The sequence below is a fragment of the Leucoraja erinacea genome, chromosome 6 (assembly GCF_028641065.1).
Source record: "Leucoraja erinacea ecotype New England chromosome 6, Leri_hhj_1, whole genome shotgun sequence".
Lineage (NCBI taxonomy): Eukaryota > Metazoa > Chordata > Chondrichthyes > Rajiformes > Rajidae > Leucoraja > Leucoraja erinaceus.
Genome location: NC_073382.1, coordinates 72146420 through 72173686, shown reverse-complemented (window position 1 = coordinate 72173686; position 27267 = coordinate 72146420). Strand labels below are relative to the sequence as shown.

At 43.6% G+C, this 27267-nt stretch overlaps 1 protein-coding gene across 1 annotated transcript; it reads right to left on the bottom strand.

Annotated features, from left to right (window-relative positions):
• Positions 1–881: 881 nt before the first annotated feature.
• Positions 882–26151, bottom strand: LOC129698307 (protein-lysine methyltransferase METTL21C-like). The gene is made up of 5 exons (XM_055637382.1): positions 25932–26151; positions 10047–10165; positions 7835–7983; positions 6307–6424; positions 882–4612 (listed from the first exon to the last, which is right to left on the bottom strand). The coding sequence occupies exons 1-5, from the start codon at positions 26006–26008 to the stop codon at positions 4209–4211; spliced, it is 867 nt and encodes a 288-aa protein (XP_055493357.1). The 5' UTR covers positions 26009–26151; the 3' UTR covers positions 882–4208.
• Positions 26152–27267: the final 1116 nt, after the last annotated feature.

The following is a 27267-nucleotide window of genomic DNA, read 5'->3' as shown; positions in this document are numbered from 1 at the left end:
TGGCAGAAGGTAAAGGGCCTGTCCCACTTGGCAGTCATTTGCGCCTCATTTACGCGTTATATGTAAAATAGGTCGACGCGCGATTACGCACGGGTAGCGCGGGACGTGCGCATGGAGAGGCGTGGAGTATGGAGCTGCGCGCAGTATCGTGTACGAAATCCTCGTGTGCCACATTCGTGATGTATCTACGCAGGCTGAAGCATTGTCGTTGCACGCTGCGCCTGACATCCACGTGTATCGCGTAGTGACGCATGGTTACATCACCGCCGCAGGGTATTCTAATGATGTCATGCGCACCAGACGGCATGAGGCCCGTCGACCTATTTCACATATGACGCGTAAATGAGGCGCAAATGACGGCCAAGTGGGACAGTCCCTTAAGTGTTTAAATCCGTGCTCTTCAACCTTTTAATATTTAGCGCCCACTTTTGTAACTTTTGTGAGGGTAAAATTTCTGTACTGCCCACTAATATTTAAATTGGGGGAAAAAAAGTTATATACCCAGCATAAAAGAACAAAATTAATTGAAATTACCTTTAATTTAATTAGATCCTTAACCCTGATGCTGAGAAACTAAATGTTGGATATCTCGTTCGATTTTCGTAATGAACAAGCGAAGGTCTCCTCTTTCAGTGATTTTCAGACAGTTTCTCTGTTTGGTGACAATACAGGGGGAGGGCAACCCCTACAAACCCAATCACCGATACTGGAGAGAAGATACATGGAGTGACAACTCCTTCGCCCAATCATATAACTGTACCTTCAAACATTTTCACACCTAGCAACAAAGTAGAAACAACTACAAAGTAGTCAACAAAATAGAGAGAGTACAGAGGAGATTTACTAGAATGTTGCCTGGGTTTCAGCAACTAAGTTACAGAGAAAGGTTGAACAAGTTAGGGCTTTATTATTTGGAGCGCAGAAGGTTAAGGGGGGACTTGATAGAGGTTTTTAAAATGATGAGAGGGATAGACAGAGTTGACATGGAAAAGCTTTTCCCACTGAGAGTAGGGAAGATTCAAACAAGGGGACATGACATGAGAATTAAGGGACTGAAGTTTAGGGGTAACATGAGGGGGAACTTCTTTACTCAGAGAGTGGTAGCTGTGTGGAATGAGCTTCCAGTGAAGGTGGTGGAGGCAGGTTCGTTTTTATCATTTAAAAATAAATTGGATAGTTATATGGATGGGAAGGGAATGGAGGGTTATGGTCTGAGCGCAGGTATATGGGACTAGGGGAGATTATGTGTTCGGCACGGACTAGAAGGGTCGAGATGGCCTGTTTCCGTGCTGTAATTGTTATATGGTTATATTATATGGTTATCTTAGTACATAGAGAAACATACCATTGAAGGCAACCAATCACGGGTGATGGTGGGAAGACACAGAAACAAAGTAGAAATCTTTTGGGCAATAAGAAACTTCCCGGTGCAAACCACCCTTCTGGACCAAACGCAAGCATGCGTTAAGCGTCAGTGTTATGGAGCTCCTGCAAAAGCCCAGACTTTGTGCAACCAGTGGGTCACAGGTGCAGCAGCTTCCTGAAACCTCTGCAAAGTTCCAGACTTAGTGGGGCCAGGTCAGCAGCTTGCAAAGTGATGTCATCAGCCCATTCTCACAGACACCCACTTGCCATTTCCCAAGTATCCAAATTCCTGCATATCTACACGTACACCGGTGAACCAATATAGTGGCGTGTTACATGAAAACCTTTTGGCACAATTTTCTTGTTTTATGTATGTTCAATACGCGTATAAGCAAGTTCGGTATTCCGACTGCACATGCCCAGGTCATAGGTTACTGGAGAAAAACATTGGATCGAACCGGGTCTCTCATGCGGCAACTGCTGTTGAACTTCTGCTGGAGTTAGCGACACTAGTTCTCCCTTCTCCACTGGTCCATGCAGAAGGGCGGCTGGACATGCCCGTCCCTGTCGGGTGGCGGCCCTGGACTTGCAGCCGGCGCGGGGGGGGGGGGAAAGCCCCTCTCTCGTTCCTCAGTCCCTGCCTCCTCTGTCCTGCCATCTATCCCGTTGACTGCCGCCACTTTGCGGGAACTGCTGCTCAGCGATTCCTGTCGCTGCACCGACTCAGGCGGGAGCTCTGGGTCTGTGGAGAATTGAACCTGCCCTCCCCACAGTGAGTGGGACCCGAATCCCTCGGCATCTTCCCAGGTCACAGAGCGACCTTGGCAGGCCGGTAACCATACGCTGCGCCTCTCGCCTTTTCCAGTGGCTGTCGTTTGGCCCACAGCCAGCGCGGAGAAGCAGCGTCGCACCGTCCCGCCGGACCAGCCGGTGGGACGGAGGTGTTGGGCCGGGCTCACAGCCGGCGGGGAGGGGGCTCGTGCCAGCTCCAGACCAGCTCTGCTACAGCTCCCGGGGGGTTTGATGGTGGTTAAACATTACAATATCTTACATAGTTAAAAATTAATGCAGCATAGAAACATAGAAATTAAGTGCAGGAGTAGGCCATTCGGTCCTTCGAGCCTGCACCGCAATTCAATATGATCATGGCTGATCATCCAACTCAGTATCCCGTACCTGCCTTCTCTCCATACCCCCTGATTCCCTTAGCCAGGGCCACATCTAACTCCCTCTTAAATATAGCCAATGAACTGGCCTCAACTACCCTCTGTGGCAGAGAGTTCCAGAGATTCACCCACTCTCTGTGTGAAAAAAGTTCTTCTCATCTCGGTTTTAAAGGATTTCCCCCTTATCCTTAAGCTGTGACCCCTTGTCCTGGACTTCCCCAACATCGGGAACAATCTTCCTGCATCTAGCCTGTCCAACCCCCCAGCATAAAAGTTTAAAATACATAATTCAAAGACTTTTTGCTAAAATGATGGTAACTTTTTCTTTTCACATACATTCTCTCATACATTTGAGTTTGTATATTTTGGATGTTTTTAATACAGCATTCTGCTGCCCACCTGCAAGCTTAAATTGCCCACTAGTGGGCGGTAGCGCCCAGGTTGAAGAGCACTGGTTTAAATCATTTATGAGGGTCTGAGAACAGTATGGATGTTCCTCTGACTTTTAAACAGACCTGTGTTAACTGCACCAGCTCAGACTTAACTCTTTCCCATTTTAGTTACCATGGGACTGTTCAATATTACACTAGGTTGGAGTCTGAGAGACCCATTTGCACTCTTGTACAGGATGTGCATCTGGTCAGAAGTGTCACCATGTGAAACAGTTCAGGCCCATATCCGTAGCCATGATTAAAATCTACCCCAGCATTTAATATAAGTTTTAACAAACTTGAACGGTGACAGTATCTGCATTAAATATATAATTTCAGTACATTGTCTTGGCTAATAATTTAACACACATCCATTAACTCATTGCATCCTTTGTTCTTGTTGCCCATTTCCTAAGTATTGAGTGCAAAGTTTAATCCAAACTTTACAACTACTTCTGTGCCTGAAAAGCACTTTCAATGCATTTGTTTTACTTTCGAGGTGTTGGTACCTTTGAAATACATTATGGGCTAAGGCAGGCAGATTAAAACATGGAAATATCAGTAAAACCATGGTTCCAAAATGTGCATACAGGTAAGAAATAAATGATAAAATAGAAACAAGTATAGAAAATGAAATTTTAATAGAAATGCATGCAAAATCAATTCGTATCAGAATATGAAAGGCAATATTGTGTTAACGTGCTGTAAACAAACTGTCTTATAATATTGCACTATGTTTGATGATGCATAATAAACAGGAAAGAAATTTGACAGGATAGAGAAAATTGTGTTTCTGCTTCAGTGATTAAATATCCTCATTGTACATCCTCGTAATTAGGTTTACCTCAATATTAAAGTATTTCTTTAGTAATTACAACATTCATTTTGTTTAGCTTATACAGATTATATAAATCTGATCAATAAATTGACTAAACCTTTCACTAAATGCTATTTCTAACTAAATATACAGCAGATGTCACCTATAAATTCAAAACTAACACAGCCGATGCGATGAAGAGTGCAAGCTATTGGTAACTTGAAAAATCTTCCAATATATTCTAGAGTTTAGTGTTACAATGTCAGCTGCCATACAAGATAAGGGTAACATGTGAATTAGAACTGAGCAAAGTGTTACATTTGTAAACTTTATATGCTTTGAATAAGATATATCTCTAATTAAGTGGATTTAAAAGAAACAAGTCTTTTCACTGAGAATGATGCTATGAAAACGTGCGTGAAATTTACACTACGGTTTGTTATTGCACTTTCTTATCCCTTTAATTATTACAATTTCAGAATTTGTATCTTCTACCAGAACGAATGTGTCAAACGTTAACTTGAATTTTTCCAAAAATTCATAGTCTGATTCAAATCTAAGTTTGTTTGCCCACAATATGACACAACTTCGTTGACAGAAGTAATCCAAAGTGACCAGTAGCTCAGCCAGATAGTCATGATGATAAACAACATCAGCTGCTAGAATGTAATCGTAATGAACATCAGAGTGAGGGAAGTTTTTATCTAAATCTACATTCCAAGCCAGCTCCTTAACCTGAGGTTGATGTTTGCTTCTGTTTCGTGTATTTCTCATAAGATTACTTTGTAAGTTACCAATCGTACAGGAAAGATCGGTAGCTGTTACATAAGCACCTGAGAGGAAAAGAAAATCAGGCATCGGTTCAGACTTAATGGTTTGTCACTAGATTTCAATATTCACTTATATTATAGACTTAATTGTAACTGGACTAAGTGGGTCCCTGTCACACGGGAGGCCTGGTCCCCCAACGCAACCCGTCCCCCAACGCAACCCGTTCCCCAATGCAATATTCCACCACTCACCGGTTTCCCCCAATGCAACCCATCCCCCAATAGCCCCCAACGGCGCAGGTACGGCTCATTTCCCCTCCTCCCCCAGCACTCCCTCCCCCCCTCCTCTTCTTTCCCCTCTCCTCCTCCCCTCCCCTCTCAATCCCTCCCTCACCACTCCCTCCCTCTCCTTTCCCCTATCCCATCACTCACTCCTTCCCTCCATAAATCCTCACCCATCCCCCACCTATCCCTCTATCACCACTCCACACCTCCACCTATCCCACCCACTATCCCTCCTGACCCCCCCCCCCCCCACTGCCCTCCTCTCCGTCTGTACCCCCTCCTCCCCCACCCTCCTCACCTCCCCCACTTTCCCCCTCTCCCTCCCTACTCCTTCCTCTCCCTCAATCCCCCCACTCCCTCCTCACCTCCACAGAATCTTCCCTTCTCCTCCCCTCCCTCTCCTTTCCATACCCTCCCCTTTCCCTAACCTCCCTCACTCCCTCCATGAAAAGCAGCATCTGCAGTTCTTTCCTCCAAGGTCATTCATTGTTAGCTGTGCTTATTTCCTGTTGACTTGACGATTGAACCAGTTTGCATCGTGTGTGTGTGTGTGTGTGTGTGTGTGTGTGTGTTTGTGTGTGTGAGTTGCTCAAATTCCGTGCAAACTGCTCGGCAACCCTATAATCCTTCTATCCCTCTGCCCACTCGAGCTCAGCCACCGCTCGGCCTGTTCCCATCCTGTCCGACCGCCCGCCGCTGCCACTCGGCCCATCCCCACCCTGCCCACCTGCTCGCTGCTGCTGGGGGGTGGGGGGGGGGGGAAGAGATGGAGTTGGTGTTCGGCACGGTATGATGTACATTTTTTTAAATGTGAAACTGTGTATCAGCTCATATCCGTATTGTCCACTTCTGAGTTTAATGATGGTGGGAAAAGATGCAGGATACAATCTGTTCCTGAGCCAGCCTGGCAATGTATGTTTTCTAAGGAGGCTGCAAGCATCCAAGACTTGTTTCACAGAGCTGAATACCCAAGGTATGCAAATAGTCGGCCATTAACGATTACAAAGTTACAAACTCCCCTCTCCCTCCCCCCTCCACGCGAGGTCACCCTTTGTTCTTCACCCCCTCCCGACCCAGGCCCCAACCGCGGGCTCCATCGACCCACGAGGCTCAATCGCCGGCCCGTGGGCCCGTAAAGGGGCAGCGCTCCCCAACCTTCTACACTAGTTGAAGCTTGGAGTAGATTCCGTTGGATGGTGAGTCCGGCTTGAGGGACCGAGGGGCCAACCCCTACTCCTATTTTCATGTGTCCTTGTATTCTCCACTGGTCAGTCTACTCCACCCCGTGCAGGGACTGGGCCCTTCGGGGAAACTTCACACCCTCACTGTCCCTTTGATTTGTGTCCATTTTACTTTGGTGCATCCAGGATGCATTTCTACATTAAAGGCACCACACGAATTGATAAAGTTATTGTGAGCTGTCAAAACGAAAACGTTTCTAAAAGGAAATATGCATGCTTTATAATACTTACCGAGTAAGCAAGCCACAACAGACAAAAGTCCTGTTCCGGCTCCTAATTCCAGTACATTTTTGTCATTAAGATCAAACTCCTTCCAGTTGTTTTCTAGAAAATGACACAGTGCAACTGCCTATGGGAAGAAACAATCAACATCTTGGTCAATAGTTATTTTTGTGAGATATCTTATGTTGTCAACAGTAATTTGAATGGAATAGAATTACTTCCTTGACAGTGATTGGAATTACTTTGTAATCTGACCCGACAAAGTTTAGTGGGAACCGAGTTTGGGGAATGGTCATTGATTAGACAATTTGAGCAGCTCCTTCTTTGATATAATATTAACAGCATTTACAATTATGACAATGTGGGTAAATTGGATTAGTGTAGGCAGGTACAGCAAGCAGTATTGACACAGTGGATGGAAGGGTTAGTTTCTTTGCCAAATGACTCCATGACTCTATCTACTTTCAGGCCACGATAATATAAATTGTTTTCATTCCCTCTTTATACCTTCTGTCATCCCCATAGTTTTATAATTTTATGTACCATGAAAAGACCATGAGGTGTTGGGCGAAGCGATTGCCAAGCCTGCGCTTGGTCTCACCGATGTGGAGCAGTTGACACCTAGAGCAGCGGATGCAATAGATGAGGTTGGAGGAGGTGCAGGTGAACAGTTTGGGTCCTTGGATGGAGTCAAGGGAGGAGGTAAAGCAACAAGTGTAGCATTTCCTGCAGTTGCAAGGGAAAGTACCAGGGGAGGGGGTGGTTTGGGTAGGAAGGGACGAATTGACCAGGGAGTTACGATGGGAGCGGTCTCTGCGAAAAGCCGAAAGGGGAGGAGATGGGAAGATGTGGCCTGTGGTGGGATCCTGTTGGAGGTGGCGAAAATGTCGGAGGATTATGAGTATCCTTGACATGATCCTCTTACCTTAGAATGACAAATACACAACCCTGTGCAAAATTAATCCAGTTCTTGCTGCCTTGGAAAAGCAGCCAACAATCAGAGACTTGATCCACCTCAGTCATTCCTCCTTCTCTCTGCTCCCATCTGGCAGGATGTACAGAAGCTTGAAAGTGCGCACCACCAGACTCAGGAACAGCATCTACCCTTTGGTGAGCAGGCTTCTGAACAGTCCTTCCATAAGCTATGGTACTGTCCTGTTCACCTCTACCTCACTGTGGTCATTGGACTTTGTTGATGGAACTGATGTGCTGCAATGATTTCCTGCTCTCTGTATCTTCCCCTTTGCTCTACCTATTGTCCCTGAGGTTGGTTTGATTGTATTTATGTGTAGTATATCTGATCTGATTGGGTAGCATACAAAACAAAGTTTTTCACTGTACCTCAGTACACAAGACAATAATACATTTAAACCTAAACATAAACCTTGAGAGGGTGATTGCAAATTGGTGGATACATTTACAGCAACTTCTGCAAAGTATACAAAGTGTGCTCATTAACTTTTTCAAAGTTTTGTGTCTCTCTCTTTATTCTCCTCCCAAATAAAGATTCCAAGTTATTATACTTTAAAAAACGCACCCCTGGCCAGATCACGGCTCCAAAGTGATCGGTTGATTCGTGGATGGTGATATCGTAGCCTGCAAACATATAGGACTCCTTTGAAACATAAGTGTAAATAGTCGGAACCCAACTCCGGTGAGCGGGTATTTTGACATCTGTTGGAGTTTCTAAAGGAAACATAAAAATACAATGGTAATTTTAATGGAAAATAATTGGTGCATTTGCAATAATCATCCATGTACACTATAATGCTCTTAGACCATGTTTTTCCTGCATATTTTAATTTGTAATTAAACACCAAATTATACCCCTTTCTCAGGTATTGTGTGACATGGTCTGGTATATAGAACATCAAACAGTACTGCACATGAATAGGCCATTCTGCCCACACATGAAGCCAAGTTGAACTAAATTTCTCTTCCCAAACATGATCCATATCTCTATGCCCTGCCTATATATGAGCCGATCTAACAGTCTCTTAAATGCCACCATCATATCTGCCTCCACCACCTCTCCCGGCAGCGTGTTCCAGGCTCACTCCACTCTCTTTGTAAACATTTATCCCGCACATATCCTTTAAACCCCTTTCACCTTAAATCTATGCCTGCTAGTCTTTGACAACCTTGGAGAAAGTTTCTGACTGTATACTCCATCTAGGCCCCTCATTATTTAATATACTTCTCTCAGACCTCCCCTCAGCTTCTGATGCTCCAGAGAAAACAATCCAGTTTTATGCTACCTCTCCTTCTAGTTAATGTCCTCTAATCCGGGCAGCATTCTGGTAAACCTCCTCTGTACCTTCTCCAAAGCCTCCTCAAACTTCACGGGGGGGGGGGGGGGGGGGGGGGGGGGGGGGGGGGTGGGGGGGCTGGGGGGGGGGGGGGGGGGGGGGGGTGGGAACCATAACTGCATACAATATTCCAATTGCAACCTAACCGAACTTTTCTAAAGCTGCAACATGACCTACTGTTGTGTACAAATCCTTGAGAATCCTTGGGAAAATATGAATGGCTTCGGAGCGCTGTAACCAACAATGACAAGTCCAGGCAACTAGTTATTTCACCATAGTTTGTTTGACCAGTGCAGAGCCAAGGAAAAGTAAATTTCAAAAGAGAAAAATATGTCTTTGATTTACAAATTTAAAATATATCTAAAGTAAGCGAAAGGTCTAAAACTCAATAATATCTATTTTGTAGCTGATATTTAAAGACCATTGGCTTTTCAAAGTTAGTGTAATGAAGTGACTTAGAAACAAAACTTAGAAAAAGAACTACAAACCTAAAAGTTACTATATATATATGTTTATATATATATATATATATATGTTCAAATTAAACAGTATGCCCTTTCTGTCTTGCTGTGCATATTGCCATTGCTACTTTATCATTATTGTTATTTCGTAATTGTCCATGGAGTCCATTGTGCTCTAGTGATTTACTCTGAAAAGTGGTAATTTTAAAGTGGAGTTATTGAGTCGGAATACTACCCTGTTGCTTATACATCATCGAGACCAAACATAGATTGGGTGATCGGTTCACTGAACACCATTGCCTCAGTCTGCCTGGACCTACCTAATCTCCCGGTTGCCAAACACTTTCATTCCACTTCCCATTCCCACTCTGACCTTTCTGTACTAGACCTCCTCCATTGTCAGGGTGAGGCCAAACGCAATTTGGAGGAACAGCATCTCATATTTCGCTTGGGCAGCTTACAACCTAGCATACGGATATTAATTTCTCTAAACTCACGTAACCCTTACATCCCCTCTCTCTCCATCCCTCCCCCACTCAAGTCGTCCCAGCTTCAAAGTCGACTTGTTGAGTCTCATTGTCTGTAACTCGTTTTCACCTAGCACACAGCTAACAATGGCCTGTTTCCATTATCATTGTTACTTTTTTGCATATCTTTAATTTGTTGTATATCTCTATACATCACTGCCTATTTTTCTCGTTTCCCTTCCCTCTGACTCTCAATCTGAAGAAAGGTCTCAACCCAAAACATCAATTATTCCTTTTCTCCAGAGATGCGATCTGCTCTGCTGTGTTACGCCAGCTTTTTGTGTCTATCTTTGCTTATATATTCATGTTTTTGTTTAGATTTACAAATTGTAATACCATTTGAGAGTCTTTTGAAAGCATCTACACTCTCTCGCAGTTGCATATTTATCCATGCTTTGACAGAAAGGTGAATATCAGTAAAATAAAGCTAGCAATCGAACATATAATTATACCTGGAAGTTCCTCTTCAGAATCTACTTCTGGCTGCTCCTCCTGATGTCCAATTTCAAATTCGTCCTCAGTCTCTGCAGGAATACTCGTCACGCAGGCAGTCTCCATTGCTGATAGATTACTGCACGTCATAAATCAGGTCATTGCAGAATAATAGTAATGTCATTTCAGAGTTATACTATTAGAAGAACACTATTAGAAGAGTGACAGAAAAGGGACTGTTGGCCTAAACAATGAGAAATCTATACTCTGTCATAGTATAGATTTCTCTGTCATAGAGTCTATACAGACTGGGGCATGCTGATGGAGTTACAGGAATTAAACAGCTGTATGGACATCAACAGGATGGCTGGATGCATAACGGACTACATCAACTTCTGTAGGGATGTTGTTGTGCCAGTAAGAACTCTTTGTTGCTTTCACCGTAACAAACCTTGGATCACAAGCAACATCAAGAGCCTCCTAAACGAGAAAAAGGAGGCTTTCAAGGTTGGTGATCGGGGAAAAATCAAGAGGGTACAGCACCACTTGAAAAGGAGTATGAAGCAGGCAAAAGGGGACTATAAAAGGAAGCTGGAGAAGAAACTGCAGTACAACAACATCAAAGAGGTGTGGAGAGGAATGAAGACCATCACTGGCTTCAAGGAGAAGAGAAGCCAGCCGTCAGGAGACGTGGACAAGGCCAATGAGTTTAACCTGTTCTATAACAGGTTTGATCTGGTATCCCCTCCCACCTCTACAGGTGCAGCCTCTCCCCCACCATCACCTCCACGAGGCAGCCCCCCCAACACCACAGCTGCAGCACCTCCTATGCCGGCATCTCCTCGACTGTTCTTCACGGCGGACGAGGTGAGAGCTGAGCTGAGGAGGTTGCGTGTGCCCTGGTAAAGCAGCTGGCCCTGATGGTGTATGTCCCAGGCTACTGAAAGACTGTGCGGCTCAGCTGGCGGAGCCGCTCCAGACTATTTTCAACCTGAGCCTCCAGTCAGGGAGGGTGACAGGTCTGATGAAAACATCATGTCTCGTGCCGGTTCCCAAAGCAGGGAGGCCAACCGAGATCAACGACTACAGACCGGTGGCCCTTACATCCCATATCATGAAAACAATGGAGCGGCTACTCATTGGTCTCCTGAGACCACAAGTCCAGCACGCACTCGACCCACTACAGTTTGCATACCAGAAGAACATTGGGGTGGATGACCCAGTCCTCTACATGCTGCACCCGATCTACTCCTTTTTGGACAAACCCGGTGGCTATGTGAGGATTATGTTCTTCGACTTCTCAAGTGCGTTCAACACCATCCAACCCCTGATTCTGAATGACAAGCTTAAGAAGATGGGGGTGGATTCCACATTTATCTCCTGGATAGACGACTACCTGACGGGTCGACCACAGTTTGTCAAGCTGGGGGACAGTGTCTCTGGCACAGTGGTGTGCAATGTTGGAGCCCCACAGGGAACGGTTCTGGCCCCGTTCCTCTTCACCCTGTATACAGCAGACTTTAACTATATGTCTGACACATGCCACGTACAGAAATATTCAGATGATACAGTGATTGTGGCATGTGTAAGGAACGGGCAGGAGGAGGAATACAGGAACTTGGCCAGTTCCTTTTGTGCCTGGAGTGAAGAGGACTGGCTCATCCTGAACACAACTAAAACTAAAGAGATGGTGGTTAACTTTGGCAGGTCCAAGCTCCCCCTTCAGCCGGTCAACGCTGCTGGGGCTGACATTGAGGTGGTGCAGACATATAAATACCTTGGAGTGCACCTTGATAACAAACTGGACTGGTCTGTCAACTCTGACTCCCTCTACAAAAAAGGCCAGAGCAGACTCTTTTTCCTCAGAAGGCTCAAATCCTTCAATGTGTGTAATGACATGCTGCACATGTTTTACAACACTGTGGTTGCAAGTGTTATTTTCTACGCTGTTGTCTGCTGGGGCAACAGCATTAGTGAAAAAAACAACAAGAAGCTGGTCAAACTGGTTAAACGAGCTAGCTCAGTGCTGGAGGGGAGAGTAGACTCTGGGATGGATGTGCTTGAGAGGCGTATGAGGCACAAGGTGCAGGTCATCCTGAAAAACCCCGGGCATCCCCTCCATGTAATTCTGGAGAGTCAAAAGAGCACTCGGAACAACAACCGGCTCCTCTCCCTGCCCTGTAGAACGGAGCGGTTCAGGAGATCCTTCACCCCTGCAGCCATTAGATTTTATAATTCGGACCGCTAGGCTGTAGGGGGATGCATTTTTGCAATTTTTAATTTTTAATTGTTAATTATTGGTCTTTTTAAGTATTTATTGCTCTCGGGTAGTGTCCACAGTGTATTCTATGTATTTTCTGTCTGCGTTCGTTTTGAATCTGTGGGTTTGTTGGTTGGGGGCTTCTGGACATCTGAATTTCCCTGAGGGGATCAATAAAGTATTTATTATTATTATTATTATTATTATTATTATTATTATTATTACTCAGCCATTAGATTATAGAACACTCTACTTTGGTACAAAACAATTAGGCCAGAAATACCAGCTTGGTTGTGTCTAGAATTTAGGTTCTTGTGAACACAGGATGATTGTAGCCAAAGGTGAACTTTGAGGAAGTTCCGGGAATGGAATTGAACAATAAGTGGACAAATGGAAAGAATACCAACTAAGTCCTGGATTTAGCTTTTTTCAATCACACTTATTAATTTTTTGTGTTACATTAATCCTGATCTGTTTCAGGTCATCATTAACATTGTGTGAGATTCTGCGAGGCTTTGGTAATGTTTTATGCATTTAAAGTAAATTGCATGTAAATCTAAGCTTCATAAAATATTGCTTGGATATTACAGGTGTCGATTAGCTCCAAGTACTACCTGATGTGTACACATGCACGCAGCTTTGTAATAAGTTGCACAGGCACCGTATTAGTGAGGAGCTACATGCAGCTAACAGTGAGTGGGATGGATTGGGAGAGTCTGCCCTGGGTTTTAAGGGTGCAATGTTCCCAATGTTGCCGCAGGTCTAGGTGAAATCTACCATCTGCTCCGATCACAATTGAACATTTGGGTGTCAGGGATGCAGCTTGTGGGGCAATTTGCAAACTATGCAGCTTGCATCCAATGTCATGAACGTGCAGGGGTGTAGGTGGGGGGGCGAAGGGGGGGGGGGGCTGTGGGGGGGAGGGGGGGTGTGCAGGGGAGGGGAGGGTGTGCGGGGGAGGGGGGGGGTGCGTGGGGGAGGGGGTGAGGACCCTGGGATGCAGACCATCAGGCCCAGGGGATTTATCATCCTTCAGTCCCATTAGCCTACCCAATACTATTTCTCGCCTAATGAAAATTTATTTCAGTTCCTCGACCCCCTTAGATCCTCTGTCCTCCAGTACTTCTGGGAGATTGTTTGTGTCTTCCTTAGTGAAGACAGATCCGAAGTACCTGTTCAACTCTTCTGTGATTTCCTTGTTACCCATAATAATTTCACCTGTGTCTGCCTTCAAGGGACCCACATTTGACTTTGCTATTCTTTTTCCCTTAACATATCTAAAGAAGCTTTTACTGTCCTTCTTTACATTCCTGGCCAGCTTCCCCTCGTACTTCATCTTTTTTGCCCGTTTTGTTTCCTTCTGTTGTCCTATTTGTTTCCTTCTGATGTTGATTGATTAATTTCCAACTCCTCAGCAAATGAAGCAGACACATGCATGTAGCCAATCTTGAGCATCTTTCAAACCAGGACTGATAATTGGAAGGTAACATTTGCACCACTCCAGTGCCAGAGCAATGAACACCTCCAATGAGAATTTAACCAGCTAGCCTTGATATTCAATGGCAATAATATTGCCTAGTCCTCCATAATCTGGAGCCTGGGTGTCACCACATTCAACTGTATTTGCCATATAACAACCATGGCTACAAGAGCAGATTAGAAGCTAGGTATCGGATATTACCATGGTAATAAGGTTTAGATTATAAGGAGAGGCTGGATAGGATGTGTCTTTTTTTCCCCAAGACAATAGGAGGCTGAGGGTTGACTACATAGTGGTTTATAAAAGCATGAGGGGTATAGATAAGTTTAATAGACACAGTCTTTTCACTCGGCTAAACGCATTGGTTTGTGAGAGGACCAATTTTCAAATGGGACTTGAGGGCAACTTTTCCACACAGACAGTGGTGCACATATGGAACAAGCTGCCACAGGAAGTGGCAGAGCGGGTACAATTATGACATTTAGAAGATACTTGAACAAAGACTTGGATAGGAAAGGGTTCGAGTGATATGGGCCAAGCAGAAGCAAATTGTAAGGAGCTTGGTTGGGCTACTTAGTCAGGATGGATGATTTGTGCTGTATAATTTGACATATCTTTGTCTCTAACCTGCGGTGAATTCCCATACAGCAAAGCCTTTCCACCATTTATCCACCATCTATGAGGAACAAGTCAGGAATTGGATGGAATACTCTCCACATGCTGGGTTGAATGATCTTCCAACAAAACCTCAAGATTGTTGACACATTCACAAAAAAGCAATCAACATGATTTGCAACCAATCAACCACCTTAAACATTTTGTTTTTCGACCATTAGACCAATGTAATGTGTATCATCTACACAACACACCTAGGTTATTCAGATAGCACCTCCCAATCCTATGTCCCCTCCCGAGGAGGACAAGGTCAATCAGTAAGCAACTTGGGAACACAATCACAGGATGATAAGACTCTGGGTCACAGATCATCTGCACTTGCAAATATGAACAAGATCTGTTCATTCATCAGCTCTGGGTCTACATTGATCTACATTTACCTGGGGATTACAGAGGTTCAAGAAATAGCTTGTTGCTTTGCTCCAAAATGCATTATATCCTGAGCCTGCTGTAATAAATAAAATATGTCACCATCCAGAGAACATGGATGACCCCAAACCGAGAATTCTAACAAACCTCTCATCTTCACAAAGTAAAAAAAATACAGATGCTGGAAATCTAAAAAAATGGGAATACTCAGCAGGTAAGATAGGCTTCTGATCGATGACCTTTCATCAAGACCCAACCTCCTGTTGCATTTCTTGGACACTTCTATGTAGGTATGTCCAGAAGTTGGTGTTGTATTTTACAGTTATGAAAGATGTTGGTGAAGCCGCATTCGGAGTATTGTGTTCAGTTTTTGTCACACTGATATGGGTTGTTAAGCGGGAAAGTGTGCAGAGAAGATGTATGAGGATGTTGCCAGGACATGAGGGTCTGAGCTATAGGGAGAGGTTGGGCAGGCTAGGACTTTATTTCTTGGAGTGCAGGAGGCTGAGGGGTGATCTTATAGAGTTGTTTAAGTTCACGAGGGGAACACATGCAGTGAATGCACAGAGTCCTTTACCCAGAGTAGGAAACTCAAGAACCTGAGGACATAGGTTTAAGGTGAGAGGGGGAAGATTTAATAGGAACCTGAGGGGCAGTTTTTTCACACAGTAGGTGGTGGGTATATGGAATGAGGAAGTAGTTGCTAGAGGAAGTAGTTGAGGCAGATACTTGATCATGTCCCTTATCGTGCAATGAATATCATCTGTAACTGGCTTGATTGTAATCATGTATTGTCTTTCTGCTGACTGGATAACACGCAACAAAAGCTTTTCACTGTACCTCGGTACACGTGACAATAAACAAAACTGATAAACTACGATAAAAACATTTCAAAGAATGTACACGGGTACTTGGATAGGAAAAGGTTTCGAGGAATATGGGCCAAACACTGACAGGTGGGATTAGTGTAGATGGGGTATCTTGGTTGGAATGGGTTAGTTGGGCCGAAGGCCTTGTTTCCCTGCTCTACGATTCCATAAACATCTGCAGCTAGAATGCACCTCCCCTTTAAATACTTCTGGCTGGTTTTACGTTCTGTTGGCCACATGAAAAATTAAGCCCCATGTTGAAAAGACAAATGAGGAGCAGAGGCAGAATTGACTGCAGGCTGTCATTGTACAAATAGGTAACAGCAGGAAGCTGATGCACTGCCAATGTTGAATCAACTGTCACAGAGTGGTCACATCTCATATTCCCCATACAAGCTTTTCTACTTAACTGCCTATACATGTAAACATTGTAATGCATATTACTGGCTGGAAACTAAACAGGTGAGTGGAAAACTGATTTGAAAGGAAAGAGAAGATCCTTGTTGAACCCAAGTAGCAGCCTGAGAGTGGAGGTGGAAGACAGGACAATGGACGGATACTTTGCACCTACATTTAATGAAGAGGGGACGATACGGGTAGTCACATCAAGAAGGAACAAGGGGGAGAGAGTGAAAGAGTAGGTGGAAGGAAGAAGGGAGGGAGAAAGGGGGAGTAAAGTGTATTAATACATTTGGAACCTTTGAAGGGGATTAAGTCACTCGGCCATATAAAATATCTCCCAGTTGGTAGAGGCTCAGTTTAATGCTCTGGCTACTAACATGGTGTCAGAGACTGGCAAATTTCTTAGAAGGCAACAGGTCCTTCAGCCCTCATTCATGATGACTATATTTTTTCCTGGGCTAATCCCATTGGAATATATTTTGCCCACATCCTTTTCTGGACTTGCCCCACTTACTCACCAGCCACACCCACTACTGTCTGGAACTTTGCAGTTATTCATCTTCGTTGCTACTTCTGTCTCATTCTTTAAAAATGGATCTCCCAGTGTCAGTGCACTCTTGAGCATGTCCTAACTGAAAACTTTTATGTTTACTTTAGCTTTCAGCTAAATCTTAACTACATTGCACTTTTTATAATGCATTTTTAATTTTGCTTTTCTTTTCTTTTAGTTCTATTTTATTTCATTTTATTATTTCATTTTATTGTATGACATGTTTTTATGTGAAGCACTTTGAGTCTGCCTCGTGTATGAAATGTGCTATATAAATAAAGTTGCCTTGCCTTGCCTTGCCTAACTCAATGACTTGGTTCTGTGTAGAGGCAACACTTCATGTTCCACAGGTTCATCATTGGAGTGCACTTGGGAAATGGCTGCTGAACAGTCAGCAAGTTCGCGATTTATGTGAAGTGGGTGCTAGATATGTGGAGAAACACATACATTCCAGACTGGTGAGTGTGCTGTCTATTGCCTACATTTTATAATGCTTATTACTGGCATTATGATGCTAGACTTGGCTCTGGTAAATCGCATCTGTAGTTAACCAGCAGGAGAGAGGGCAAATGGCTCCAATTATCTAATATGGGCTCATCAACATCCCCGCCCTCTTCAACTTTAACTAATTTATGATATGCTGTGCATGAGCAATGATGGCAGGAGTGTAGAAGGTGGAGTTGTGTGGGGACAAGATTAGTGGTCAGAAGACATAGACAGACCAAAGGGAGAAAGCAAATCCTGGCTAAACTCTTCCTGTAATAATAGCATCTGGTCATTCATATTTCTTCATCATCCTTCCTCTCTCCCTTTTTTTATCTCCCTCAAATTTCTGTAAAAATGATCGTTCTCAAACATTCTCAAGTTCTGATGAGAAGTTACCAACCTGAAACATTCACTACTTTACATATATATGACCTGACCTGCCGAGTGTTTTCAAACATTTTGGAGTATTATTTCAGATTTCCAGCAACTGCGGGTTTTTTTTTTTGTTTATTCAGTTGTTTTGATACGATTTACAGAAGCAGAGTAAGTATTTGTGGCCTCATTTGTGACAGCACTTCACTGTATCAGGCCACAGAGGTGCATTGCTGCAGGTTGTTCAATCCAAACAATACGCAAAGATAAAGCACAAAGTCTCTCTTAAGAAGTTTGGTTTGGGGCTGAACCACCATTTTGTTCAGATAATCTAGTTTTAACTAGATTGTTTAACTATGCAAATCGAAGTATAAAGGGCCTGTCTCACGGAGGCTATTTTTTAGGCGACTACAGGCGACTAGGCTGTTGCCACATGGTCGCCGGGGTGTCACCTGTATGGCTGGGAGTCGTCTCCTCAGTTGCCCAGAGTCGTAGCGTCTTTCTGGTCACCACTGGATTTTCAACATGTTCAAAAATGTTCGGCGATAGTCGGCGACAGTGGGTTGGCACCAATGAGCGGTGAATTCCATTGGCGACTGTCTACATCAACCGACGTCAACCGGCAACAGGTACCGGCGACTGAATTGTCTTCAGTTGTCTTCAGTTGGCGCCGACAGGGTCGTACTTTGTTGTAGCTTGACGCGGGTGGATGTAGGTTGGCCGGTTATCGTAGGTTGTCGCCAGTGCGGTCGTAGGTTGTCATAGGTGTGGTCATAGGTGGATGTCCTAATGGGTCGCTGGTTGTCGGTAGCTTGCCGTAGCTTAACGTCGACTTGGTGGTTGGTTGTTGTAGTTTGTCGTAGACATTGTCGTAGTGGGGTCCAGTCCCCGTTTTTTCGGCGACCTGCTACAACTTTGACAGTCGCCGAAAAAATCGCCTTAGTGGGACAGGCCCTTTATGCTGATCAGATCATTGGACTTGTTCCCTCATATTAATATAATTCTTCATTATTTTGAGCTGGTCCTGTAATTAACTATTACCAGATTCTTTGTCAGTCTAATTCAGCAAGCCTTCTCTTAATGGAAAGTAATTTTTTATGAAGATATTTTTATTTGCCTCATAAGTTCTGTGTTTCCATGGTTATCAGTAATGCTTAATTCAAATTAACTTGCAAATATTTCAGCAAAGCAAGAAAAATATAAATTAATACAATCTAATTATAAACTACACATACGAAAGCATTATATTTGCAAACAATTCAGCGTAGATAATTAATGTGAAGATATGCAAAATAAAATAAAATCTGTACCTTTTCTAATGTGGATCAGGAGCTCTAATGATTCTCCACTCCTGAAAGAGTCAGGAGCACTTGGAGCTGGGCTGCAGTAAATAAAGCTATCTCGTAGAACACTCCTCCCCTCCATCAAAAGCCAAGTGGCATTATTATTGTCACTTGCACAGCAACATTATCCAGTAAGAGCAGAATTTATTATCTAACAGCAACAGAATTCAAAGCCTTTCTGCTGTTTGTCGACAGGTTTGATGTTACACTGATCTCATCCAAGTGTGATTTGTGCCTGTGACCTATCATGTCTAAAATGCTGAGGTCTTACAATTAACTCCTGGGAATGATAGAAAGAGAAGGGCACATTTTGGGGAATTGATTGCACACTGCCCCTGCCACTTTGATTGCTGGCCAGACTAAATATATTAGAGTCTAGTTGACCACCTTGGGAATTTAACATTTTGATGACATTTACTGACATTCAACACAAAGGATTGGAATGTTTGACATAATCTGGGCTTTGAGGGAATCACCCTGAAAGTAAGATGAGCTTTTTCCTCGAGTTCTCCAAACCCTCTGCTGTAACTATGCTGGAAGATCACCCAAAATCACAGGACAATCACAGGACATTTAACTTTTTTTCTTTGGAGCAAGCAGTGGGAGATTTGGAAATGCAGTGCTTCAGATTAATTCTCTATGAATTGGACCAATTTATACAAGGCTCAAGTTCAAGTTCACATTTATTGTCACATGCACCAATTAAGGTACGGTGATATTTGAGTTACCATGCAGCAATACAAGTAAAAGAACACAATACACGATAGAACTTAACATAAACATCCACCACAGTGATCACTGTGATGGAAGGCAATAAAGTTCAGTCAGTCTTCCTCCTTTTGTTCACCCATGTTTGGGGCCTTGTCCCTCCGCATTCGCCGCTATGGATGGCCCAACGTACAGGCCCTCTTGTCGGGATGATCGAAGCTCCAATGTCGGGACGGATGGAACACACTCCGCGGCTTGGTGTGTCCAAATCGGCCACTTTCTTACTGGAGACCGCGGCTTTTCGATGTTATAGGCCACGGGCAGGCCAGCGGTTGGAGCTCTTCTCCCGCGATCCCCAGCAAGGGATCCCCGACGAGGGATGATAAAGTCCACTCCACGCCCACGGACTAGAAGCTCCGCAGACCGCGGCTTCATGGTGTTAAAGTCACCAGGCCGGCAGTCGGAGCCTTTCTAGTGGCTCCGCAATGGAAGTCCACGCCGTGCCTGCTGCTGAAGCTCTGGGCCGACTCCGGGAAAGGCCGCACCAATCCAAGTTGTTAGGGCACGATGGAGGGCAAAAATGTAACTAGGAAAAAGTTGCATCTCCGTCAAGGTAAGTGACTGGAAACGGTTTCCCCCACCACCCCCCTCATAGAAAAATAACGAGAAACATTAATACATACATACTAAAAAAACAAAAAAGTCAAAGTGACTGACACGCTGCTGGACAATATAAGATGATTTCAGGGTAAAGTAATCTCGGAATTTCAGCTGTGAGGATTATATGATGTTCTAGCATTTTAAAAGGGTCTCCCTATTCATTAACGATGCCACAAATACACAGCTTCCCTGCATTTTCTCTGTCAAGCGTTCCTTCACTTCCACATTCGTCAATAAAACCACTGTTATTTTATTCTAAATAGGACATACAATATTGTGCACATAATCCTTCTAAATCCAATGGAACCGAATATCAGGAGAAAAACAAGTGTGACTGTTGAAATTACGAAGAAGTGTGACTGTTGCAACATATCGTATCTCCGAGGTCAGAATTCCTATGAATTTTACTTTCTATTCCCAAAGAATGTTCAACATGAAATTCTTATGCAGCAGCACAACAGAATATTTAATTTAACTTACTTCTGGTCTTTGAGTAGTGAATACAGGGCATCGTGCCTTGGGAAAGCTGATTCAGAATTTTTCGGCTTTCTGAAAAGCTATCTCAGGTGGCTCATTGCAGGTCGCGAGTTTGCGCCTCGATCCCGGCAGTTACTCGATCCGAGTTTTCTATGTATTCCTATAGGGAGGGTTAGGCTGGGATCATTCTCTTTCTTTGCGGGAGACCATTGATGGGCAGAACTTTGGAATCAAAAGCCGCTGTGTCTCCCTTTCCCTCCAATTCTCTACGGCGACAAGTTTAGACAAAAGTCTAGAGAGTGTTCTTATTGTCATATGTTCCAGCTGGAACAATGAAATTTTTACTTGCAGCAGCACAACAGACTTTTTAACCCGGGTTCCTCTGGAGTTGGACTGGGCTACTGTGAGTCTCCGGATCTCCGTTTGCAGTCGGTGTCCCGTTGGTCCTGAGTCACCCCCCTGGAATGGAGCTGAGACTGGGAACTGTACTCCCTTGATTGCAAACAACCCCACAGTTCCCAGTCTCAGCTCCTGTAAACAGGGGGTGGCCGGAGACGTCACAGCCCGATGCGCCCCCTCATCCGATTCAAGACCAAGACGCACCTTGCACACCATCAGCTTCGGTCCCTATGGGGAGCGTGTTCCTCTGGAATTGGAACGGGGCTGGGCTGCTGCTGGCTGTGGGTCTCTATGATCTCCGTGCTTGCAGTGGGCCTGGGGGCCGGTGACCGTTGGTCTGACGTCTGCGGTGATTGGCACTGGCTCCGACGTGAAGACATGCAAACCCCCCGCGTCGGTGCAATTGGGGAGCTTAACAAGGGGGTCACACACATGGCCTTTACAATTTGCTGCTGCCTGCACGCTGAGTTAAAAAGTTCTCATGCAAGACTCACGATCCACTGTGTATCGTGAGTCTACCGTGGGAACTTTTTACTTGCAGCATGCTGTCATCAAATTAACCCTATATACCCTCCCTTCTCTTTTATGAATGGGGATTTAGTTCCCCTTTCTTCGAGGACACCGGAGGTTCCGCTGTCCACATTGCGGGCCGCCCTCGGTGAACGTTTTCAAGACCTTTCTTCAAGGACACATATTCGGAGGTTTTCCTTCATTTGTGGTCACTTGTACTTTGATTCTTTGTGTAAAAAGTCATCTCTGATTCCTGTATCAATATCTCTCCATAGGTTGACCTTTTACAATCTTAACTTTTATTTGTAAAACAGATGCCCAGAAGTGTCGAAATGCAATCCACATTCTCAAAGAGACTAAAATACAATAGTAATATAATTTAGTAAAATACAATAAGCATACATATTATATTTGTAAATCAACTCAAAGTGAGAGACAAATTACAATAAATATAATTAATAAAATACAATAAGCATATTATATTTATTTTGGTCCAATTGTCCTCCATCAATAAAACAATAGATCCATAGTTACTCAAGCCATCTGAACTGACCTTGTAATCATCAATATTTATGTATAAAAAGCATAGATGACTGTTCAACACCCATTGGAAATAACAGCACCTGCTATAAATCATCATTCCTGAGACCTCTGACCAAAAACCAGTTGGGGGCTATCCTGCAACACATACTTGTATTGTATTGTATTGTATTGTATTCAAATTTATTGTCATTGTCTCAATTTGAAACAACAAAAATGAATTTCCCTTACAGGCAGTATCATAAAAAATAATAAATAAATAAATAAAATCACAAAAAAAAACAAAACAAAAAAAAAATCACAAAAAAAAAACCCTTCAAAGTCGGCAGAGGAGTGGCAGGTGAATGAATGAGTGCAGGGATTGGCTGAGGAATTTAATTAGCAAATCGGTAAGTTAGCAAATTAGTCAATTTATCAGCCAATATAAGCAAGGTTTGTTCTAGGGGAGCGGCCTTGTCGAGGGAAGAGTCTGTGAGAAAAGTGCGAGTCTTTGACTCGAGAGTCTTCAGCGAGGAGACTGAGGGAGGAGACTACGGCAAAAGTTGGAGAAGGTGAGATGCAGTGAAGAAATGACAGGTAAGCTGACTCAGTGTGATGTTTGCAGGATGTGGGAGGTCAGGGACACAGCTGGTGCCTCTGGCTGCTACAACTGTGGAAAGTGTGTTGCTGAAGGACCGTGTTGGGGCACTGGAGAGGCAACTGGATGACCTCATCCAGGAAAAGGAGAGTTTCCTGGACAGGACCTACATCGAGATCGTTACACCGATGTAACGATGTAATATGTATATTAAATATATATTTAAATTAAATAGTATGCCCGTTCTGTCTTGCTGTGCATATTGCCATTGCTACTTTATCATTATTGTTATTTAGTAATTGTCCATGGAGTCCATTGTGCTCTAGTGATTTACTCTGAAAAGTGGTAATTTTAAAGTGGAGTTATTGAGGGGGGGATACTATCCTGTTGTCTCTATACATCATTTATACCAAACATAGATTGATGATGATCGGTTCAAGGTCAGTTCATTGGCTTGAGTCTGCCTGGACCTACCCTATCTTGTTTTGCCAAACACTTTCATTTCCCCTTTGGATTCCCACTCTGAAAGAAATACTAGACCTCCTCCATTGTCAGGGTATTTGAGGCCAAACGCAATTGGATTGTATTTTAGCATCTCATATTTCGCTTGGGCAGCTTACAACTAGCATCTGGGGCATCTGTTTTTAAAAAGGGGGGGTAAAGGGGGGGGGATAGGGGAAGGGGGGGGGAGAGAGGGGGGGGGGGAGAGGGGGGGAGAGGGGGGGAGCGGGGACGAGGGAGGGAGAGATGGAGAGAGAGAGAAAGAGAGAGACGGTGAAGAGGGGGGGGAGAGGGGGGGGGGGGGAGGGGGGGGGGAGGGAGGGGGGAGGGGGGGGGGGAGGGGGGGGGGGGGGGGGGGGGAGAGGGGGGAGAGAGAGAGGGGGGGGAGAGAGAGGGGGGGGGAGAGAGAAAGAGAGAGAGAGGGGGAGAGAGAGAGAGGAGAGAGGGGGAGAGGGAGGGAGAGAGAGAGAGAGACATGTGGGGAGACAGAGGAGGGGGGAGAACTTCAAACTAACCATATTATCATTTTCATACCACATTAAGGGTACTCACAGTTGTGTAGACATTTGTTCAGTGTCATTCAGAGCTCAGAGTGACCTCCATCTTGCAGAGACTGATTGAGGCACACCACTTCCTTGTTTTATAGTCCCTCCCCCTCCCTCCAGCAGGGGCAGCAGAGAGAATGGTGGATTTTTTTTAAACATTAATTTCTCTCTGATTTTTCCAAAGAGGATAGTTTATTGGAGGGGTTTGCAAGATTAGCATTAAGATTTACAAAGCAATCAGTGAGAAATCACTGTTGCTCTAGATGCATAAGGATAGCAATTTGAAATGTTTAAGCTTATGAAGGATCTCATGAGTTGAAAGTGTAGATGAGTAGAAGTTGTTTACTAACCAGAAGGAGGGCATTTGATCCATCGTATATCTCCATCAGCTCCCTGCAGGGCAATCCCATCAATCCCCTTCTCCATTCCCATATTTCCTTGCAACCCTGTAACTTACTTGAACTCGCCTTTGATTTCTTTCACTCTTACAAACACTGAGGGCACTAAGGGATACAGTAGCCAATTAACAAACCAGCATGTTTTTGGGATGCGGACGGAAACACGACACATGTGAGAAATCCACATGGACACGGAGAACCTGCATTCGCTGCTGCATTACTGCTGCATTCACCGCTGCATCATTTTGCTGCCCATAACTAAAATGTATTCATTTATTTTGGGGATCTTGGTATTGCTAGCATCGCTAATTGCCCTTGAGAGGGTTGTAACGAGCTGCCTTTTCGTACTGCTGTAGTCCTTTTGGTGATAATATTCCCACAGTGCAGATACGGTGGGAGTTCCAGAATTTATATCCAACAAAGATGAAGGGCTGGTGATATACTTCCAAATTAGGATGCTGTCTGGCTTGGAGTGAAACCTCCTGGTGGTTGTGTTCACATGTGGCCCTGTACTTCTTGTAGGTGTAGGTGTTGCTGTTGGCAGAGTCAGGTGGGTCATTGCAATACCTTTTGCAGATTGTACACTGTGAAGATTCTTTGTGCTGGAGGAAAAGGGTATGAATTTTTAGGGTAGATGATGGGATTCCAATCATATGAATAGCTTTAGCCTCCATGGTGTCGAGGTCATTGAGAGTTACTGGAATTACCCTCAGAAGGGCACTTAGTGAATACTTCATCACACCCCTGACCTGTGTCTTGTAGACTGTGGAGAGACTGTGTAGTCTGCCTTTGGGCCAGCATTACCCAGCTTCTGACCTGCTCCGATAGCCATGATATTTAGATAGCTGTTACAGAGTTCAGTTCAAAGGATTCATGCATTCATCAGACCATTTCAAATCATTTATTGTTAATAATCCTTTTTGGACCACAAAAAGGTTAAGTAGAATATACTCTTTACAAAACCCCCCACCATTATTACCAATAAAGTCTAGCAAAAATAAATGCTATGATGATAAATATTAACAGAGATTGTTTAATGTTCAGTAGTTATTAAATAAATACTTTTGAAAATTACATATTACAATAAATAGCAATTGCATATCACAAATATTAATATTATCATTGAATTTCTTTGCTACATATCAGCATATTTTCTGGTGTCATCTTCCTATAGAGGAATATTCTCTCCAGTGGCAGCTGCTTAAAACTTCTACTGTCCATTGCTTCATTCAGGTTCCACATGGCAGTTATATGTGAATGATTAATTACAAAGCTATTTTTGCCAATCTAATATATTATTTAAACATTCATTTATAGCTAAATTAATTAGGTGTTAACACATTGCAAAAGGCTAATTTGCCATTAAAATACACAAAATAATCAGAATTTTTATTTTTATTTCATTTTGCCAATGATCACTTTCAAAAGAGCTATATAATTTAGAAAACATCAAACAGTAAATGTAGAGTGCAGAGCTGTTAGTTTCAAGATAAATATTTACAGAAGGTTAACCGTTATCTGTTGTAGAAACAGGAGCAAAGTCTATCATGTTGTGGAACAGTCGTTTGCCTGCTTGTCATTCCGGAATGCTCAATCGCTGAGAAATGAATGTTTATCCAGTCCAATATCATAAATACAGGCGCTTTGCAATTGTGAGCCATGCAAGAGACATATCAACAACTGCCTTTGTTCCCAAGCTAATCTCTTAATGCCACAAATCTTAACTGCAAACAATTTTAAAAAAAATTAGACCTTTACACATGTTTGCTTATAACTACACTTACCCAAGAAGCCTTCTTGGCTGGGAAACTCTTGGCTGGACTAACGGTACAAAGTTTGCTGGAAGCAAATCACGTATCATTTTGTAAGTTTGGTTTCAGGGGAGTTAAATTTAACTTTTTACCATAAGGAGAACTATTGCTTTGAGGTATGAGCAGTTAGCTCTCATGTTTCCTTTCCAATCCCTATATTTTTTTATGTTGCTTTATACAATTTTATCTGTAAACTTGGCAGATCATATATAACTTCTGTATCAAATATATGCTGAAATCTTTCCACAAAGGCATTTTCCTTTTCGAGCCTAAACTTCATTGCCCATAAAATAACAGTGTCATCCTGACATAAATGATCAAAAGTCATTAAAAGTTCATTCAGGTATGGGTGACTGTATACAACATCAGCTGCCAATATATAATTATAATGACAAGTACCTCTGGGGAAAATTTTGTCCAAATCTATTCCCCATTGAAGTTCTCTGACCTGCGGCAGATATTTGCTCCTCATTTTTGTATTTTGAGATATATTATATTGCAAGTTGTTCAGTAAATGTGGTAGATCTGTTACCGGTACTTTGGAGCCTGCAAAAGTTAGGACATTTTGCAAGTAAGCAAATGCTAAATCAACAATAAAATTAAAAGATCAATTAAGCACAATTTTTTATGTTCGTTATTTATGCAGGTAAGTTATGTTGTAATGTTCTACTTGTGCTACTCGAGAGTGTTTAAACTAGGAAGGCAGGGGCTAGGAACCAGAGTAGACGGTTAGAAATTGGAAGGAGCGATGGGATGGTAGAGGTCAGGGCCAGTGTGTGTCAGGTAGGGAGAGGTAAAGGAATATGGTGACGCTGATGGGCTAAAGTGTGGTTCTTTCAATGCAAAGACTATCGTGGGAAAGCAGATGAACTTAGACTCTGGATCAATGCTTGGGACTATGTTGTGGTAATTAATAATAATAATAATATCTTTTATTGTCATTGCACGTCAGTGCAACGAGATTTAGTATGCAGCTCCAACCAATGAAAAAGAAAAGTAAAATAAATAAATAAGCTGTGTGTCGTGACCGTCCGAGGGAGACAGTCCATGGGGGGTGGGGGGCACTCTGCAGGGCCGGTTCAAAGCCGCTATAGCTCTTGGAATAAAGCTCTTTCTGAGTCTGGAGTGGAACTGTGGTTGCAGGAGAGACACGACTGGCAGCTCAATGTTCCGGGGTTTCAACGTTCCAGATGTAATCGTGAGGGAGGTAAAAGAGTTGGACGAGTAATCAGAGAAATGGTCACGGAGGCACTGAGAGCAGACATACTGGCGGGTTTGTCCACCAAGGCGGTACGGGTGGAGCTTGGAA